Source organism: Haliotis rubra, unplaced genomic scaffold (assembly GCF_003918875.1).
Source record: "Haliotis rubra isolate DU_JTF1 unplaced genomic scaffold, ASM391887v1 Scf3, whole genome shotgun sequence".
Lineage (NCBI taxonomy): Eukaryota > Metazoa > Mollusca > Gastropoda > Lepetellida > Haliotidae > Haliotis > Haliotis rubra.
Genome location: NW_025766968.1, coordinates 4,981,823 through 5,002,838, shown reverse-complemented (window position 1 = coordinate 5,002,838; position 21,016 = coordinate 4,981,823). Strand labels below are relative to the sequence as shown.

Sequence of the window (21,016 nt, the reverse complement as noted above, 5' to 3'; positions counted from 1 at the left end):
AAAGTAAGTAGGTGATGATCTATTCATGTTAAGTTCACACAATGTACGCAGTAACCCATAGCAGGTGGTTGTGGTAACACGTACAAGATGTATGACATACATTATCTTCAAGTTTCTACTTAAAAAACTATTACAAGTACGAATGCTTCAGGGAGACATTATCCTATAACACGAGATACATACGGATATTCTTCGACTCATCCAGACTGTTAAGCGTCTGTCAGAATTTAGCTAATGAATTCTTCATTAGTTGGTGTGAGTCAGTGTGTTTACTTCGGTTATGTGCTTTAACTTTGGCGGAACCATTCCATGCCACACTATCCAAATGAGCAACCTTTTACCTTAATACTCCCCGCCCATTGGTCGACAGGGTAGATTCCGTCATTTTAACCTCTGACCTCGATCCTGATTGGTCGAACGTCTATCCTCGCCGAGCGTGTGAGCGTGTTTACATGAGACAACTCGTGCAGGCAGAAGTCCGCTTCAGTACTCGTCCAATTCACATTGATTTTCTCTGAAAACTATGTGAGTTAAACAGTCGTCAAGAAGTTGGATACTTTTTTCACAAGCCCCTGCCTACTGTACGAGTTGGGGGATAGTTCAAGCGGCTTGTCAGAGATATATCCCTTTACACAGGCTTTATCACAGTGACGACGACACAGTTGTGCAACTGTCAGTGCCAATTTGGACTGTGAGAGTGTGCGAATGTCACCGGATTATAGTTGACCGGCAATGTGGATAGCCAACCAAACAAGATGTTGACACACCTAGCCATCCTCTGTTGCTGCGTCATTTATACAGGTAAGTCGACAAATGAGTCGGTCGATATCTTGACTGACAGAGGTGGCCTACTTTTTCTGCATGATTTCATACACACAGGTTGATAGGGCCGTACGATATGAAACGTATCGCACAACATGATAACAACTCTCTTATAACACAGTTATTATACCACCCAATTCGTCCCATGGTGCTTCTCTTTCTTTCGATTGTATAATTGCCACGGTATAGTTCATGACAGATATTATATCTAGGTAATACTATAGCGCCTTTACATAAAATACTGACACAGACGATGACTGGCGCGACTTGTTTCATATTTCAATTCCTGTTCGCCGGCGGGATATATTTTCTTTTTCTGTATCGGTGTTTTAGTCAGAAAATGGACTGGTGACTGTTGGGTAAAGAATGCCGGGTACAGACAGATATAAGCGTACAGCCTTGTATTATGTAAGGGTTCCGGCTACTGAACACATCGATTTGTACTTAATAGCTTAATACATCATCATGCATGCAGTGTAAATAAGGTCAGGTGAAAGGCAAATTGTTTCTGCTTCTAGGACGTTCCATCTGATGTTATTGATCTAAATACGAGATAATTGAGTTAATATTTTTAAATAATATTCTTAAAATGCAAACATATAGATTGCACAAGTGTTGTCGCTGTTTTAGATGTATTTATAATTCACACGGTACTCAGTTTTTCTTTAATCCATAATGTTTGAAATAAATATTACTGTTACACAAAATATGAAACGTCATTTTATTATATATTATTATCAAATTTCTTTTAATTTTTTAATGGATATGGGGTTGTTTGGTTTAATCACCATGATGAATTAGTGTAGTAAGATTAGGGATGTATCATGTAGTTACTGGTTGCAGTAGGAGGTGCTGTAAGTGTATTTATTCTGTAACTACAAGTTGAGAATATACTTATGCTGACTGTTAAATACGGACTGTAACACTGAGTGCTAATGTACCTCTGACCGTAGTTCCTCATCCACCAAACACATTTCTGTGCAGAATATATTTGACTTGGAGGATCTTGGTCTTGTCATGTTCAGAGAGCCCTTGATGGCAACACACACATTTTCAGTTATTTTGGCATACAGTTCAAGGGCTCTGGTTCTGGTGCCCCCTGCTGTGATATTGCTGGAATATTGGCTAAAACAGCGTAAAACTAAACTCAGTCAAGGACTCTGGCTCTTATTTCTAGAAACTATCATAAATCTAAGTAGAGTGTCAAAGTGACTTAGTCACAAGGAATGAAAATTTAGGATATACAGATTTTTGTTTGAAAACATGACAATGATTTACTTTACTTTTTAAGTGCTGTTAAATTAATACTCCATAGTACTGCTGTTGGACAAAAATGCTATTAAACAGATACTTCATAGTACTGCTGTATACTTCCATCCGCCGTGAATTCCTGAAACTCGAATGTCCTCTCTCCTGTTGCTGTACAGAGCGTCTCTGCTACATAATATTCTTTGTAATGAATGTTTAATGAGTTTTATGTTCAGTTTGAATGTAGTTGATAACTTTCATTCTGTCGATTGAGTGTAGATTGCAGTGGGAAACTCAAGCTTCTGAGTCTGACATATATAAATCGTCCTGCAGTAACGGATCCATTAATTGTTGATGTCATGACAGCTGCTCTGTTACCGTTTATGTTAATGTAATTGGGTGAAAGATATTTTCCAAATCTTTTCATGTTTTTAAGCAAGTTGCTCTAGCGATCTGATGCACTCATCAAGGTAAGACCGGTGTGTTGGAATGGAGATTTTGGTTATCAATCTTGTCTTGAATGGGTGCCACCATTTTGTTGGAATCAGACAGGACTTACAAGTGACATATGTAATAGTAGCCTTTCATGGCCCTGGATGAGCTATGAAATTCCTCTTTTTTCCACAGACGGAAATGGACTTTTTCAGTCCGTGAACTCTCTTGCCTCAGTAAAAATCTTCACCCTGTTTAGTAGAAATGTTAGATAGATTATTCTTCAGTAACCAGTGTCATAGGTCTCAACTAACAGGAGTGCCATATAGCTGGAATATTGCTGAGTGCGACGTTTAACAGCAAACTATCAGGATCAGGTGGTTAGGATCACTTACGTGGTTGATCCTGATGGGTGTCATCACACCCCAAATGCTCCATTATGTAAGATGATCGCTTGTCAAGTCTAGACTTGTATATTTAAGGACCTCCCTGATGTAGCTTGAATTTTGCTGAGTGACAAACTGACACATCGTAACAAAAGCAGGGATCACTGGTGACTACCCCAGATCAACTTGTGTAGAGCAAAACAGATGTAGATTATGAGGATGTCAAAAGTTATGCACATGAATGATTCAAACATGTCTGTTTGTCGCTGCACTCAGCAATATTCCAGTGATCTGTAAGTAAACAAGTCTGGACCAGATAATCCAGTGATCAACAGCATGAGCATTGATCTACACAGCATGGAATCAGGATGACGTGTCAAACGAATCAGCGAGCCTGACCACCCGATCCCTTTTGTTGCCTGTTACGAGAAGCTTGGGTTGCTGAATATCAAATCTAATCTGGGTGAACATATAAAGTTATATAGTGATTTTTTTCCCCACTAAATCAAAACCGTGAAGGTCCGGGTTAGAATGAACCTTCAGTAACCCATGCTCGTTGTAAGAGGCGACTAATGGGATCAGCTGGTCAGGCTTGCTGGCTTGGTTGACACATGTCATTGGTTTCCAATTGAGCAGATCGATGCTCATGCTGTTGATCACTGGATTGTCTGGTCCAGACTCGATTATTTACAGTCCGCCATCATATAGCTGGATAGCAGCGTAAAACTAAACTCACTCACTCACTAAATCGAACACTAATAGGCCTGGTGGGCCTGTGTATGAAATACGCATTATTTTGGAAAGTGTATGTTAAATCTCCAAAATCATCATCATCCTTCGATCTCTCACAGAATTGAGGTACTAGCTTAGGGATTATTTTTTGGGGGGAACAGAGGTCCTGATCCCTTAACACTTGGGCAATATGAACCATTGTAAACACAGCCATGAGGGTGACATCCGTTAGTCAGTGACAGTGGTCTACTTCTACATGGCAAGGTACCGGCCAGTCCACTGAGGCATATAGTTGATGAACCAGTAGCTTCCTGATGAGACCCCCCCCCTTATTGTTGTTAATACTGTTGGCATTGTGTAATGACCTTGTAATGCTGTAACCATGTTTAGTAGCGAGTGCAATAAAGGGATTATAAACATGCTAAAACTCCCTCGTTACCTCCTCCTATTGTGTAGCGCCGCTATCACTGAATACACACAGGTTGTCAGACAGCCGACTGCAGCAGGTGGCATCAGAGCAGCTTTCTAAGCCTGTTGTATACCTCTGTGTGTTTAGAGCATTTGGACCTTCTGATTGGCAGGATTACTGGCAATACCAGCAAACCAATGTCTGTGCTCCTGAAGTGTGATGGATTGGCTATCAACAGGGTGTTAATCATTATAATCACACAGTCTTGGTCTTCCTTCGTGTCTGTGACCACTGCAGTAAACCCTTAAGCCTTTTTGTGCACTTGGGTTCTAATATCTGTGATGTTTGAATCATGGATGCCGTTTATCCATGAGCCAATCTTACTGCTTTCAATTTATCTCATATTAAACACCCAGTTTTATAATTTCCATATGCTGTTGTAAAACAGTGTTTTTTTTATACCTGTGTAAAACGAGTGAGTCTGGATTTTTTTGTGACATGGCTCCTGACATATTAAGAGAGACTGTATAGTTTAAGCAGATTTTTATTTCAAAATACAAGAAATGAGGATCGGGGAACAAGCCAGGGGCTTATGCAAACACCTCACGTATAACATAGAGAGAAGAAAATGGTGACATCATAAAGTAATCATTTGAGTGTTCTTAGCAAGTGTAATCAATATAGCAGTTATAATGTTGTATATCAATAAAAATTATGGCAGTATATTAAAAGGTATATGGCAAAATTAAGTAATTATGTTTCATATATTTGCGAAGTTATGGAGTTATATGTTTCATATCTTAGTATTTTACAAAAGCAGGAAATCTACCTGATAAAGTTTGAAGCTGTGCACTGTATGATGCTGAAGTATACATGAAATTACTGTTAGCCTGTGTTAGAGTAATTGAAGACATCTGACGAATATCACCAACTGTTTGCAGCAGGCGTGGACTCGATACAGAAGCTAGGCCAGCTTTAATGGATGTGTAGAATTACATTGTATACCATATCACATATATGTCACTTACTTAATCTGTCTCTCAGAAGAGCGGAAGGTCGCGGGTTCGATCCCCGACCGCGTCATACCAAAAGACGTTAAAATATGGTACTTGTTGGTCCCTGTCTGGCACTCGGCATTAATGGGTACATCAAGGACTGGTCGGCTCAGAGTCAGTATAATGTGTCTGAGTGGGGTATTCATGCTTCACTGCGGCATGGTATCTCAGTGGGCTAGCACTATAAAACCAGCTTCAGTCTGTGCTAGTACAAGCAGCCGCACATACACATACACACTCATGCACGTCGTCATATGAGCGAAATATTCTCAAGCAAGACGTTAAACCCAATTCTCACCTCACCTCACCTGTCTCTCAGACCCTAGAAAACACATTAATAAAGGAGTCAAGCCCAAGTGTAGACAGCCTCTTCCCCGAGCTTCTGTTTCCATTTTGATTTTATCTTTTTATATTTTGCATGTCTATACTTTTTTATAAGACAGGTTTTATAAGATAGAAGTAAATGTCAGTCTGTCACTTTTCAGTTTGTTGGTTTAATTTGAAATAACCTTTTCCAGCGGAAAGAAAAGACATCCCTGATACGGAAAATGATATATTGAACCGTGTTATATGATACAATTTCTAAACAGTCTGCTTGTTTCAGCATTACCTTTGAGATGTCTGTATGCTTGGCCATCTATTTAATTATGTGACTTATAAATATGAATTTATCATTTATATTTATTGAGAAGATTGAGAGATTTATACACTCTGAAACATCTACTTTGCTTTGAGTGGCTTATGTTATGTTCAAGTGTGAGTTTGTAAATAGGTGACAAGCCTGATATCTCACTGATTGGGAAGCGGTTTAAATGTCACAGCACTTTTCAGCACCTCATAGACAATGGCTTCCTGTACAATGATAATTGGTGGAATGACACAGGAAGAAGGGTGAGTTGAGGTGAAATGGGGTTTATCATAGTACTTAAGAATATTTTGCTCATATGACGACGTGCATGTGTGGCTGCTAGTACTAGCGCAGACTTAAGCTGGTTTTATAGTGCTAAGCTCACTGAGATACCATGCCACAGTTAAGCGTGAATACCCTACTCAGACACATTATACTGACTCCGCACCGACCAGTCCTTGTTTTACCCATTGATGCTGAGTGCCAGGCAGGGAACAACAAGTACCATATTTTAACGTCTTTTGGTATGACGCAGCCAGGGAATTGAACTCGCGACTGTCCACCCTCTGACAGGGACAGAAGGGAATCAGATCAGTTGGTACAATGTTACAGGCCTGAATCCTTCATTGCTTGTTATACTGTCTGTCCTACAGTTTAAACTCTTGGTACTTGTTATACTGTCTGTCCTACAGTTTAAACTCTTGGTACTTGTTATACTGTCTGCCCTACAGTTTAAACTCTTGGTACTTGTTATACTGTCTGTCCTACAGTTTAAACTCTTGGTACATGTAACAATGTTGGGGTTGCTATGTTGTCAATGTGTGTAATGTTCAATAAATGACAATAAATGCGCATGCTCAGAAGCCTTAAGCCTGTTATAGATAAGAGTTTCAATGTAACATGTAATTTTGATACACTCAATACTTGTTCGTGTCCCACAGGATTCACAATGTAAATTATTTGTGCATATTCCTATGTGTATTCGACACAATATTTGCGTCTGGTTAAACCCTGATGTAAGTGAATGCTACGGACATCTTGATTGGTGTATGAGGTTACATCAGAGCCATGAAGATTTGAGACTGATGCCAAGTGATACATTATATAGTGTATCAGACATATGTAGTTTGATGATCTAATCTCAGGGTTTTACATGACGCGTGATTCCTGCGTATTTGACGCAACAATTTTGTAAATGACTGTCAAAATATTATCATACGAGTCAAGCTTGACGCAAGTTTTATGGGTGGCCCTCACAATTCAGTTCAATAAAATCAATTTGATAAGCAAAAAAAGATATTGTTCAATGATAGTTTGACTTTTACAGAGCTGTCAGATTGTTCCAGAGAACTAAGAGGAGACAGTAATCCTGGCTGTTTGAATTGAACAATGCTGTAGTTTCATTTGGTGGTGTGACATACACAGTTACATAGTGAGAATGATTTACATAAAGAAATATTAAAATTTTCATGACTCCCAAATATTGAAAATGACTCCCAAAAATAAATATTGTAAGTCACCATGACTCCCATTTTTAAAAGTCTGTGTAAAACCCTGTAATCTATGTTACCTTACATGTCATATGATGTTCATATAAGCCTATGTAGACAACTGGGCTCATGAAGATGGAATTACTTTATAAGATTTGGTGTCTTCGAAGAGTATAAATACAGTCTGCTTTCATTTGTCTGTTTTGAGTACAGCATTGGAAAGAATAGCTAGCTCCCCATGGGTCAATAACTTGTAAATTCTGTACATACCACACCAGTGATTAACATGGACCACTACTGTATGACATGGACCTCTGCTAATGGACCACTACTGTATGACATGGTCCTCTGCTAATGGACCACTACTGTATGACATGGACCTCTGCTAATGGACCACTACTATATGACATGGACCACTACTGTATGACATGGACCTCTGCTAATGGACCACTACTGTATGACATGGACCACTACTGTATGACATGGACCTCTGCTAATGGACCACTACTGTATGACATGGTCCTCTGCTAATGGACCACTACTGTATGACATGGACCACTACTGTATGACATGGTCCTCTGCTAATGGACCACTACTGTATGACATGGACCTCTGCTAATGGACCACTACTGTATGACATGGACCACTACTGTATGACATGGACCACTACTGCATGACATGGACCACTACTGCATGACATGGACCACTACTGCATGACATGGACCACTACTGCATGACATGGACCACTACTGCATGACATGGACCACTACTGCATGACATGGACCACTACTGCATGACATGGACCACTACTATATGACTGTACTGTATGACATGGACCACTACTGTATGACACAGGCCTCTGCTAATGGACCACTACTGTATGACATGGTCTTCTGCTAATGGACCACTACTGCATGACATGGACCACTACTGTATGACATGGACCTCTGCTAATGGACTATTGCATGACATGGATCTCTGCTAATGGACCACTTCTGTATGACATGGACCTCTGCTAATGGACCACTACTATATGACGTGGACCACTACTGTATGACATGGACCACTACTGCATGACATGGACCACTACTGTATGACATGGACCTCTGCTAATGGACTACTGCATGACATGGATCTCTGCTAAGGGACCACTTCTGTATGACATGGATCTCTGCTAAGGTACCACTACTATATGACATGGACCACTACTGTATGACATGGACCACTACTGTATGGACACCATACCAACATATTATTTTTCTTGACATATATCATTTCAGGGAACAAAGTAATGTCATTGTTTTTCCTGAGGTAAAGTTATTTGTCTCTGCATGGGTAGGACTCGATTATTGTTTCAGTAATATGCCAGATTATCTGCACTCTCTGCACTCTGTGCCCTAAAAAGCGTTCTAATAAGATTTGCTGACAGCCCATTGGTTAATGTGTTTCCTAAAAATGACCCAGACCCAGGTTCGATTCTAAACATTCCATCAAACAAGCTGTAGCCAGTTCTAGATGGCATAAATGCTATACATACTGTACAGCTTAGTCCTTTGCCATGATTAGAATATTTAATATTTCTAATACGTTTGTACTAAAAGCTTAGGCATGTCTAGATCAAACTAAAGCAAGTCTACTTCCCTTGATTTCATGTGTGAAAATATCTGAGAATTAAAGGCTATACAGAAAAAACTGAAGTATTCAAGAAATGTTTACATTAACTAAGCGTTAGTCCAAGTACAACCACTCTGCCTCACTGTAGTCATTCTTCGGCCACATTCTATATCCTGTATTCTATATCCTGTAGTCATGACCTCTCTCCGCTAATATCTACACTATATCCTTTATTCACTATCCTATACTCTCCATGTTCCAGTCACTGCTGTCTGTACTTCTATATGCACAGTACACACCCTACAATGTGTAAACTACTCTCTGTCATCTAAGTACGCTGCAAAACACATAGGACTCAAAGGGTAATAATCAATAAGTATGGGAAATTATGATGATTTCATGTCGACCATCGACAAGCATGGAAAGTAAATGATTATATATATGAATGGAAGAAACGGCTGTTGATTCAGAATGTTGTATCAACGTAACCATGTAACTTTACGATCCGTGTGAAGTCCTGGATGAATGAGCATTGCAAAAAGATGATCTGTAGTTGGTATATAAGCCCATCAGCTATGACTCATCAATGATGAGGGAAAGGGTTCCGTATTAAGAGACTGTTTGTGTGTCCACTGGGCCAAGTAATAACGAGTTCATCACATGTACTTGATAGCTTAGGTAGTTGATCTATCCAGGCCTTTGTGATTTGTAGGTAGGGAAGTAATCACAGCAACCAGGGGTTAGATTTTCTGGCTGTTTCAGAATCATTCTGACTACAAATGCATGTTTGATTGCTTTGGTAATGTCAGTGTTCAGTGACTTCCTTCATTTCATTATTGGAAATATGTGTATGTGGTTATTAAGTGTTATTAGGTGTACTATAAATAACTAACACGTATACATGCACCCAGTCATTCATTTCTGGTGTAGGTCTTGCTAGATGGACGAGTGAATGCTGTGTTAGTCTCCATCAGCAAGGTGTGTTTGTTCGTTTGTTGTTTAACACCGCACGGAGCAATATTCCAGCTATATCGCATCAATATGTAAATAATTGAGTTTGGACCAGACAATCCAGTGATCAATATCATGAGCATCGATCTACACAATTGGGATACGATGACGTGTCAACCAAGTCAGTGAGTCTGACCACCCGATCGGGTTAGTTGCCTCTTATGACAAGCATGGGTTACTGAAGATCAGTTCTAACCCGGATCTTCACAGGTCAACCAACAAGGTAGATCCATTTTTGTCCTGGTTGAGTGAGTTATCTGGTGATTGTATTATGTTTTGTCACAATAAGATGACCTATAAATACATTTGATTACACTGGTAAAGACAAACCAGTGGTGGATGTCATGAGCAAAGATTCCTGGCAACAGGGACATATGTAGATGGGTACTGCGACACACATCCTTCAAATTGTGGGTGTTCTTTACTTTTCTTGAGTAGTATGTATTATATTACCATCATAGGTTTGTAATTCCTGTTTGGATAGGGAGGAAACATATTAAGTATAATCTTTCAACATTTTTTATGAGAGCAGGGGTTCTCACTGGAACAAATATGGGACCCTATGTATAATTAATCCAGAAAGCTATCTGAATACCTTGAAGATTAGGCACTGTTGCTGAGGTTCAGGAAAGTAATTGTTTGTAATTTCTAAACTGTGCCATTTGAAAGTACCAACTTTTCTATTACTGTAATACATTTGATAGTAAACAGACTACTGTCTTCAGGGGGAAGGTACTTACATTATAATGGTGAAGTGAGGAAACAATGAAGGGACAAGACTGATGATGCTTTCTTGTGATTATTGTTTTTGATGTCCACTTCAATTACAGTATGTGAGTTGAGCTGAGTTGGGCTTTACCACATCGGCATTATTCCAGCCAGATAGTGACGAGATCAAGTTTCCATTCATTACCATTTTAAGTCCAAGGTCCAAAAGAGTAATATTTATATTTATATTTCAAAACAGAAAAATGTGAACTGGCTATTGATATGTACAGGATTATACAGTACACAGCGATGCATGATTATATGGTACACAGTGATGCATGATTATATGGTACACAGTGATGCAGGATTATATGGTACACAGTGATGCAGGATTATATGGTACACAGTGATGCAGGATTATATGGTACACAGTGATGCAGGATTATATGGTACACAGTGATGCAGGATGGATTATATGGTACACAGTGATGCAGGATTATATGGTACACAGTGACAGTGATGCAGTGATGCAGGATTATGGTACACAGTGATGCAGGATTATATGGTACACAGTGATGCAGTGATGGATTATATGGTACACAGTGATGCAGATTATATGATACACAGTGATTATATGGTACACAGTGATGCAGGATTATGATTATATGGTACACAGTGATGCAGGATTTATATGGTACACAGTGATGCAGGATTATGTGGTGGCACACAGTGATGCAGGATTATATGGTACACAGTGATGCAGGATTATATGGTACACAGTGATGCAGGATGATGCAGGATATGGTACACAGTGATGCAGGATTATATGGTACACAGTGATGCAGGATTATATGGTACACAGTGATGCAGGATTATATGGTACACAGTGATGCAGGATTATATGGTACACAGTGATGCAGGATTATGTGGTACACAGTGATGCAGGATTATATGGTACACAGTCATGCAGGATTATATGGTACACAGTGATGCATGATTATGTGGTACACAGTGATTATATGGTACATGCAGGATTATTGTGATGGCAGGATTATATGTATACACACAGTGATGCAGGTACACAGTGATGCAGGATTATGTGGTACAATACACAGTGATGATGCAGGATTGTATGCACAGTGATGCAGGATTATATGGTACACAGTGATGCAGGATTATATGGTACACAGTGATGCAGTGATGGTACACAGGATGCAGGATTATATGGTACACAGTGATGCATGTGGATACACAGTGATTATATGGTACACAGTGTGATGCATGGATTATGTACACAGTGATGGTACACAGTGATGCAGGATTATATGGTACACAGTGATGCAGGATTATGTGGTACACAGTGATGCAGGATTATATGGTACACAGTGATGCAGGATTATGTGGTACACAGTGATGCAGGATTATATGGTACACAGTAGGATGTGAGTCTGCAGCATATGCAATTGTACATTATTATACGATCTATGTATTGGTACACAACAATTTGTTCATACAGAGGAACAAGAAGATATCACTGTTTAATTACGTTACAATGTTATTACACATTGTGTAATAACATTGAGTGATACCGTACGTATGACGTCAAAGTGGTTTACAGTTATGACGTCACAATGCTAATACCTCTGTCACAATAGTATTAGACCTTGCTTGACTCGCGAAAAGCTGAGAGTCATCACACTCGTTCGAATTCTTAGGAAAGAATTACTTTGCTCGATATTATTTTGCTAATGTTGGGTGAATAATAAATAAAATACTAAACTATGTCTCGTGTAATACCATATTTATGAAACTCGTGAATGGTATTGGTATCTAACCATTCACTCGTTTCATAAATATGGTATTACACGGGACATCGTTTAGTATTCTCTATATACACAATGGTTGGTTTTAGGGCGTTTTTTTTATAGTTTTAAATAAACTGTTGAAGGCATCTGTGTACATCAACTGTTGACGTCTTCACATTTGGTGGGATGAATAGAGATTAGTAACCGAGTGTGTTTCTGTATCCTTAATATCATATATTAGGAATACAAATTGTATTATGCGAACCTTTGGCGAGCATAATACATAATTTTTATTCCTAATATATGATATTAATGATACGGAAAAACATGAGGTTAATAATCTCTTTGTCATATAATGTCATTCTTAAAATTACTCTAAAACAAGAAGCAAATCTTATGTGAATTTATATGAAGTAAATCAAGCATTCTCGTAAGAATACTTAGCGGTACACCAAGGTGAAGGTAGTTCATGACGGCGGCATATGGTTGTGACTAGTCGCTAATACATTGCAAACATAACTCATGCTTAAAATTAGTTCTTTCTGTCTAAAAAGTACAACAAAATCGGGCAGGGTTTTCCTGGCAGCGTTTCTATTTTCACTGCGGGTAATCACTTACAATTTCTGATACCTGATGGAATCGATTCATCGGAATATGATAATGTGGACATAACATATTCCAGTGAAAAAAGAAGAGGATGAAAGTCAATAGAAAATATGATATGGCCTTGTTTAGATTTCACAACCAACAGTATATATTTTTGTATATGTCAGATATCGGTAAGTGTGATCATTGTGTAGAGATGTGACATCTGAGTTTGTTGATCATCTGTGTCTGATCTCAGGTCTAACATTGATGCCATTTATCACACAGCAAAGTTCAGCAGGTAGTTTCCATTTCAAGACATTAACATCTAAATGCTCTTCCTGGATATTGTATATACAATATTGTATTTTAAAAGTACAAGTGAACAAGGAAAAGTAAAGACTTCTGAATGTCTGAGTGTGTGAGTTAGTGGTGGTCTGATTAATTGAAATAATCGAAGATTGGTCGCAGTGACTAAACGACCAAGCAATCGATCATGTTTTCTCATAATCGAACACAAACAATTCTGGAACACTTGTTTTCATTAACAGTGTTTTGCACTAGGTTGGTTTTGTGAGTTACATTTCATAAGCACTACAAGCTCGTTCCAAGTCATGATTGAATTTATCTTAAAGACTCTAAGAAATTTATGTTCCTAACATACTAGTCATCCTTTAAAGATGTGAAATTTTGGGGTAGGTAGGATTTTCCTCAGAACTTTATCATATACCACTTAAAAAAGTGGAGGATATTCCATTTTGGGGTGATACTGTTTGGAACCAAGCTGATTGTGTATGGATTTAGAAAAAGATTACTAGTACTCCATTCAAATGTGTTATGAATTTCATACAGACACATCAATTTAATGCAAGCAGGTTTTTTCGTCTTTTGCACTTGAAGAATGTCAGGGTAAATAATGAAATCTACTGTAAAAGGTGTCAATGTTTTGCTGTGCATTTCAGTGATGAAATCAGACTGAGAGTTGTTCTGATATTGTTTGAAACTCGAGTAAACGTTTTTGACATTACTGGCTTCTGTCAAGTCAGGAATGTCTACATATAATTTACAGTTTGGAAGCTGGAACAAGACAGAGCATTGTGGCTCATTCTCTTAATGAACATAGAGATTTTTCTGGGTTACATCTTCATTTTATTCTTGAGTACAACGTTTCAGGGCTTGTTGTACGTTGTACTCAAGAATAAAATACAAGATGTAACCCAGAAAAATCTCTATGTTCATCAAATAGCATCTTCTAAAATGCCAATCAAGCATCATTCTCTTAACTTTTCACAGTCAGTAATTGGCAGATTACAATGATGATATCGACAGAGAAATAGTGCTGATTACAGATGTCAATCTGTTAGACCAATTGCAACAACTGGAGCAAAGACCTTTTCATGAAAATGACTATGGTATGAAACCTGGTCAAAGTGCCTCTCAAATTTGAGATGAGCTTCACAGAGCTACAGATGTTGGAGTGAGTAGACGGACAATTTATAATAGGCTCTACAGATGGAACCTCCATGCCTGACATCCACATGATATCCCACAATTGCAAGATATCGTTTGTATTAAGAGCAGCAGTGCTGGACCAATCTTCATAGTGCAAACGTTTTGTTTCCGGATGAATCAAGGTTTACTTTGGTCCTCCTTGACCATCACAACAATGATGGCATGGACAGAATGATCATTTTCATGCCATTAACATTAGAATGATGATTTGGAGATGACTCAGTGATGGTGTGGGGTGTGATGACTGACTGGCAGAACACGTTTACATGTTATTGACGGGCGTGTCACTGGGCAGTACTACTAGGGGTGGGTATTGCAGACAATTCTTATATTGCGTTGAGAAAGCAATATATTGCAAGAAGAATTTTTAAACAAAAATCTACTTATAATCGAGTTAAAGCTTGATTTATTAAGCAAAAATAGAACAAAATCAATATGCTTCATTAAGCTTTAATAACATCTTTTAATCATGACAAAATAAAAATGTAAATAATTTTTAGCACAAATGAAACAAGGAAATATCCGAAGATTTCTGAGCGTTACAAAGTTTTTTGAATGCAAGTCAAAATACCGGTTTTTGATCGGCATATCACAATACGTATCGTTTTCATGTCTGAACCGGTAAATGCCAGTAAACCAGTTATATTGCACAGTCCTAAGTACTACCGTGACAACATTCAGGAGGTACATGTGGTGACATTTGTACTCCACCATGGACGTTGTTTTGCGTTTCAAGAGCACAGAGGGCAGGAACAAGGGGATGGATGATCCAAGTAGACTTTGGACGTTTCAGTTGGAGTATGCCTCCTTATGTCCAGGATTGTCTATAGAAGAAATTCAGGTTCATGTGATGTTAATTCAAGTATTCATGGTAAACGATGTGATGGACTGTAGGGCACTTTGGCCAGTCATCTGACAAAATCTATATGGTCATCTGAGATTCAACGATTCATGCAAATCTTGGTCGGATGTCCCTGTAACACTCTCTCATTAAAGATATGGAATATCAATAGAAATTACCACTATTTTTTTAATATACCCCTTTTTTTTAATGGTTTTTTTTTGCTTGAAATGCTATTTCAAAGTATTGGGATCGGCATATTACAAAATATTCAAGTATTTCAAAGTATCCATGCCTCAGTATGATTTGCATATGACAACAATTAATAAGATTTAGAAATAGGTAGCCTAGTGGTTAAAGCATTCGCTCATTACGCCAAAGACACGGGTTCGATTCCCCACATGGGCACAATGTGTGAAGCCCATTTTTTATGTCCCCTGCCGTGATATTGCTGGATTATTGCTAAAAGCGGCATAAAACCCAACTCACTCACAAGTTAGTGTTGAATTAGGAAACTACATTTCTTTTCTGAATTGGCAGGTTCTCTAGGCATTCTGGGCGATGAAACATTTCTTTTATATGCAAAGTGTTGAGTGCCCAAGTACTGTATCTAAAGACATGTCAATGGTGTTGAGACACAGTGTATCCTTCAAGCCCTAGATCTATCTGTATCAGGACTGTATGTTATTTGATGATGGCGTCAACAAGAGTAGCTTCAAGAAGGAACGAAACCCAAAGGAGTTTGACTTAAATAATGTTTCATAAATTTCAAAAGATTTGTCTTCAAAGTATTGTCTGTGACCTGAAAAATTATTAACTTTCTTGTAATGATTCGAAAGTAGTATTATCTAACATAAGGAAAATAGTATTTCTTCTTGACTGAAATCAGTTGGCCAGAGCTCTTTGTTTTATAGTGAGTAAGTGAGTTTACTTTTGCGCTGCACTGAGAGCAATATTCCATCTATATGGCGGCGGTCTGTAAATAATCAGGTCCGGACCAGACAACCCAGTGATCAACAGCATGAGCATCAACCCTATGAGATGTGTAAACCAAGTCAGCGAGCCTGTCCACCGATCCCATTAGGCGCCTTTTACGACAAGTATGGGTTACTGAAGATCAGTTTTAACCTGGATCTTCACGCGTCGTTTGATTTAGAGAACAGGAGTCAATTTGTCATGTGGGATTATTTGAGATGGATTTCATTAGTCATGAACAACACTTTAGTTTTATATCCCTAGGGTGATAATTATGCTGTGACATCTGGAATTTCACATAGAAAGTGTAATGGCTACTTTATAATAAGCGACCCGTGAAGATCCAGGGTAGAATAGGTCTTCAGCAACCCATTCTTGTCATAAAAGGCGACTATGCTTGTCGTAAAAGGCAACTAACGGGATCGTGTGGTCAGGCTCGCGCAGGCTTGCGCAGATCGATGCTCATGCTGTTGATCACTGGATTGTCTGGTCCAGACTCGATTATTTACAGACCTCCGCCATATAGCTGGAATATTGCTGAGTGTGGCGTAAAACTAAACTCACTCACTCACTTTATAATAAGCATTCATTTTTTCAACATTTTTTTATCACTGTGGCATTTCTGAGTATGATAACCTAAGATAAAAATTTGTTAATATAATGTCTGTTGAATAATTAGCAAAGGGATACTCTGATGTTCTCAGGTTTTAGTCTATTGAGAAGGTGAAAACTACTTATTGGGATCTTGATCTTAACTATTCAGCTCAGGTGGCTGTACCCCTTATCAGTGCAGGTCGGTAGACAGGCCAACGTTATCATAATGCTGGGTTACATGTCTGGCTTGGTCTTGGTCTGATTTCGTATTTTCGGCTTGCCATTTTACGTATTGGATGACTTACAACTGGGGTACAATGATACAGATGGGGTCATCACGGTACATATGCACGACACAATAAAGTTACATGAAGGGCGATGTACCAGAATATAAACAAAGGATTGTTTGGTGTCCTTCTTAATTTGAGAGCAAATATATATTTACTTACTAGTATGTGACAGTCACATTACCCATCAGTGATGAAGCCGTAACTTTCACATAGACTCTGGTGTTATTCATTTTTTCTAAATGTAAAAAGAAAGTATGTATTCCTGGCAAGGGTAGAATGGTTGTGTGTAATATTTGCACATTGATTGGACAGTTGAAGTCATCATGAAAATGTCACAGAGCTTCATTGTGGAGAAAGGTAGAAATTGATAACATTTGATCGTTTGAACATTTGGCTTCCTTCAGTTAACTTTCTCAGAAGAGTTGGCATTACATGTTTTTTTCTTCATTTTCTCTCAGAAATTGTCAGTGAGTAATATATAAAATAACCTTGAAACTCTGAATTATGGATTGTGTGCTTTTTGTGATTGAATAAAAAAGATCCCTTGTTCAAACCATTCATTCATTCACTGACGACAGCTAATTCATAATGCCTTGTAGCTTGTCGGCTATTCTCTAAGTACATGTACCATCATGTATCACAATACAGCTTCATGTATCATGGTACAGCAGAGTTTAGTTTATTGATACACTATTGTTAGCTGACATTATGTGGGTGAAAATCTAAACAATGGACTGTTTCCTTTTAATACCACTGCAATCCACGGATGGAAGATTGTTGTAGAGGAAATTATCTTCCTATTTCTCAACATTCTCAAATACATAGCTAACTATAGCTTCATTGGGCATGATATTCCTGCAAGTCAAAGGATATGTAACACTGCGGCCTTCCATCATGTTCCAGTTACATAATGGCATCAGATGAAAATCAAATTTGTAACATGATGTTTGTAATGTTTTTTTATTTAAATGATTCTTGATGAAAAAAAATGAAACTTGTGAATGCTAAAAAATTCTAGCTGATAAAAATGCCATGGTAATTAGCGTATGGTGTATTTATATATCAAACAGGCATATATAGTTGGAACAGAATCTTATTTCCAGTATGTCAGTAACAATCTCCTATTACAAACAGCACTTCCTGTCTTTGAAACAGAAACACCCTCCTTGCCGATAATGTTATCAGCTAATCTGCGAAAGGGAGTGACATTGCTAATATGTGTGGAGACCCACATCGTCTCATGATGAGTTTGTGGCTGATCCATTGTGCTTATTATAGTTTCTGTCGTGTACAGAATCTGTCTGAATGCTCACCTGTAAAGATACAGGTTGGAATTAGTTTTCAGCAATCTTATCTATACTTGTTTTAACCAGACATCCATGTATAAGAGGCAACTAACAAGATAGGGTGGTCAGGCTGGCTGACTTGACTGATTCAAACCATTCATTCATTCACTGATTACAGCTAGTTCGTAATACCTTATACTTGTTGGCTATTCTCTAAGTGAGTGAGTGAGTGAGTGAGTGAGTTTAGTTTTACGCCGCACTCAGCAATATTCCAGCTATATGGCGGCGGTCTGTAAATAATCGAGTCTGGACCAGACAATCCAGTCATCAACAGCATGAGCATCGATCTGCGCAATTGGGAACCGATGACATGTGTCAACCAAGTCAGCGAAACTGACCACCCGATCCCGTTAGTCGCCTCTTACGACAAGAAAGTCGCCTTTTTATGGCAAGCACATGGGTTGCTGAAGACCTATTCTACCCCGGATCTTCACGGGTCTATTCTCTAAGTACATGTATCATCATGTATCACAATACAGGTCCTGTTTGTATCATGGTACATCAGAGTTTAGTTTATTGATACACTATTGTTATCTGACACCATGTATAAGAGGCAACTTACAAGATCGAGTGGTCGGGCTTGCTGACTTGGATGGTGCATGTTATCAAATCTCAGTTGTGTAGATGGGGCGCGGTGGGCGGGCTGGGTAAGGCGCCAGGCTAGTGATCCAGCGAGGTTGAGGTGTCGGGATCGAGCCCACCTGTGACCGGGGGTAAAAACCTTGGAGTCAACTTTGTGTGCAGACTCTTTCAGTGTTGTCACAACCCCTAGTGTACAGTACACAACCCTGTGCACTTAAAAGAACCCATGAATCCGTTGGTATTTGACCAGATGGTGGCCACATGAATACGTGCAAACACCTAGTTGCGGGTACAGCAATGTGCAGTGAACATGGACAAAGTACTGTGACTATGTGTCCCAGTCCACCCAGCTGTGAATGGATACCTCGTTAGGATGAGAAAGCCACAATAACTCGGTGCGCCTAGTGGCTGCAAGAGTTGTATACTCCCCACAGAGTTGAGATTGATAGTGCGATGTGCCATTGAGATTGACATCCAATGATCGAGGGAAAAATACCAGCGCCTTGAGCATGCACTAGTGCGTGGATATCCTCGCTATATAAATATCCTATAATAATAAAGTTGTGTAGATTGATGCTCATGATGTCCGTCACAGTATTTTCTGGTCCTGTCTCGATTCTTTACAGACTGCTGCCATACATTTAACATCAAACAACCAAATAAAGTCGGGGGTTTAAAGTACAACTCTGTACCAAGATAGACAAAATACTACCTGTGTTTCAACTAATTAAGACCCAACAGATATGTGATATAGTATTTTGGGTTTACTTGAAAATATTTTGAAGGATGTCATGCACAAATGCCTTGTTGCAGTTATTAATCACTAAATTCCGCCATATAGCTGGAATATTGCTGAGTGCGGCGTAAAACTAAACTCACTCGCTCACTTATCACTAAATTCCGAAACTTACAATGTATTTGTCATTATGAAATATGGGTTTCCAGGGAAAGAAGCCTTTCAACATTTCCCACTAGACCACAGAAGCAGTGAGTGGACAGTAATTAGTGGTCCTGTCTGTACTTCACTTCACTGGTCGAAAATAACATTCGTAGATTTACAAAATTCACTGGCCACCAGGACCACTGAAAACTTATCATATTTAGTGGTCCTGATGAATTTTTACTAGCCAGGGACCACAGGACCAGCGTAATTTCGCACACTGGTTTCTTGTAAACTGTTTCCAACCATGAGTTGTCAGGGTAATGAAATATATGTTTTTGTTTGCCTTACATTTTCTGCTGTTTGTTAACAAAAGATTGAAATAGATGCCATACATGATGTACGTACAGCACGTTAGTGTATTCAGTAGCACTCAAACCGTGAAGTGAGCACTATGGTAATGATTGGTAAACACATAAACACACCTTCAGCCAGCTTGTCACGGAAGACATTTTGCATTATTGATAAGCTGGACTTTCACAGGACTCTCAAATGGGAATATACAAAAGTCCTATTCAAGTCTGTTATAGTTTGGAAGATTTTTCCACCTTCAATGTCTCATAATTTCTTTCCATGATATATATTGGATGTTTTTATCCAGACAGCTGAATACTTAGGACATTTGTGAGAGTTATGCAGTGATATAATTACAATGTTGCTGTGAAAATTGATGATTTCACTCTATTTTGGGGCATATACTAATGATTGCTGATTGACAGTTTAGATATTATTAAGATACATACATTTTTGCATTATGAAATCATCAATTTATACAGAAAAAGGGCAGCTACAGCTTCTTGAGAAGGGGGGAGAGGGTGCACACTCTTGATAAAGGGGGTGCTCACTTCATTTTCACGAGAGTTTCAATGGTCATTTAATAAACTTTCAGGACAAAAGAGGGGGTGCGCCCCTGCACCCCAGCTCTGGATCCGCTTATGGAAACTATTTCAGTTATTTATCTCCAGTGGCTTGATCCTTGCTGTAGGTAACTGTAGCCAGGTGAGCTACAGT

The 21,016-nt window shown here is 38.8% G+C and overlaps 1 protein-coding gene across 1 annotated transcript in view; it reads left to right on the top strand.

Annotated features, from left to right (window-relative positions):
* Positions 1–396: 396 nt before the first annotated feature.
* The window catches only part of LOC124282433 (limbic system-associated membrane protein-like), a 151,019-nt gene continuing 130,399 nt past the window's right edge, over positions 397–21,016 (top strand). The window contains 1 exon segment of the mRNA XM_046718418.1: positions 397–801. Coding sequence (XP_046574374.1) covers positions 756–801 — 46 coding nt within the window. The 5' untranslated portion in view covers positions 397–755.